Source organism: Cyprinodon variegatus, unplaced genomic scaffold (assembly GCF_000732505.1).
Source record: "Cyprinodon variegatus isolate N-32 unplaced genomic scaffold, C_variegatus-1.0 Scaffold4919, whole genome shotgun sequence".
Lineage (NCBI taxonomy): Eukaryota > Metazoa > Chordata > Actinopteri > Cyprinodontiformes > Cyprinodontidae > Cyprinodon > Cyprinodon variegatus.
In genome coordinates this window covers 1,451-2,368 of record NW_015155372.1, presented here as the reverse complement: position 1 = coordinate 2,368, position 918 = coordinate 1,451, and the positions used below count along the sequence as shown (strand labels likewise).

The 918-nt window shown below is 50.4% G+C and overlaps 1 protein-coding gene across 1 annotated transcript; it reads right to left on the bottom strand.

Moving 5' to 3' along the window:
* Positions 1-98: 98 nt before the first annotated feature.
* LOC107081431 (fibrocystin-L-like) lies at positions 99-618 on the bottom strand (the record flags this gene model as incomplete). The annotated part of the gene is made up of 2 exons (XM_015369610.1): positions 417-618; positions 99-304 (listed from the first exon to the last, which is right to left on the bottom strand). Coding segments are annotated over exons 1-2 (408 nt in total), but the record flags the coding sequence as incomplete, so codon positions are not given.
* Between the last annotated feature and the right edge of the window lie 300 nt (positions 619-918).

Below are 918 nucleotides of genomic sequence, written 5' to 3'. Positions count from 1 at the left end.
TGTTAAAGTTCTCACATGTAGGAAGTGAAATGTCTGCAGAGGACGCTAATCTAAGTAACGTGCGAGGATTGGAGGTGAATCCTGGTGACTCTGCTGACCTCGTTAGCACAGGTGACGTCACTGAAGCCTCCTCCCTGGATGCGGATCTCTTGGTGATAGGAGCCCTGGTTGGGGGAGATGGTGTGGACCGTGGGGGTGGAGCAGGCGGCGAAGCTGAAGGACAGACTTCCTGAAGTCTGATTGGCTGGCTGGCAGCGTGTGGAGGCCACGCAGTCTGCTGCTGCTCTGGAGACTCTCCTCGAACCTGCAGGTCACGCAGTGACATCATCATCAGAGTTTCTTCTAACTTTCCTCCTTTTTTACGCCCAGTTTTAATTTCATTGCTTTCCTGGTTTGATCCCTTTGAACGCGTTTACCTGCTGGTTCATATGTGGCCAGAACCCCTCCCACACTGACGGAGACGTCGCTGCTCTTCTCCTCCCGACTCATGACCTTCACTGCTCCCTGCATCAGGATGGAGGCGCCGACGTAGCCGCTGCTGTAGTAGTACGTGCCGGGGACGGTGAAGCGGTAGCTGTAGAACCCTGAGGAAGAATTTAAACGGTTAATTCCAAACATTTAACCTTTAACTTGGTTTTAACGTTAATCCCTCGCAGGGGCAGAGTTAGGAAATGTGGGGCCCTAGGCAAAGACGGGCAGGGGGCCCCTCTGAACTGAGAACATCAAGCAGCCCCGTCCTCCAGATAGAGAAATGTTAATAGAATAGACATCCATTATCTGTTCTAGGTTGTGTCCCTCTCTTCTTGTCCCTTTTCTTCTTGTTTTCCTCTCTATGTTTTGTACTCAGCTGACTTTTCATGCTGTCTCTAAAGGAATGAAAGATTTTTTCCAAGCACTAAGCTCACTTAGCTGATTGCT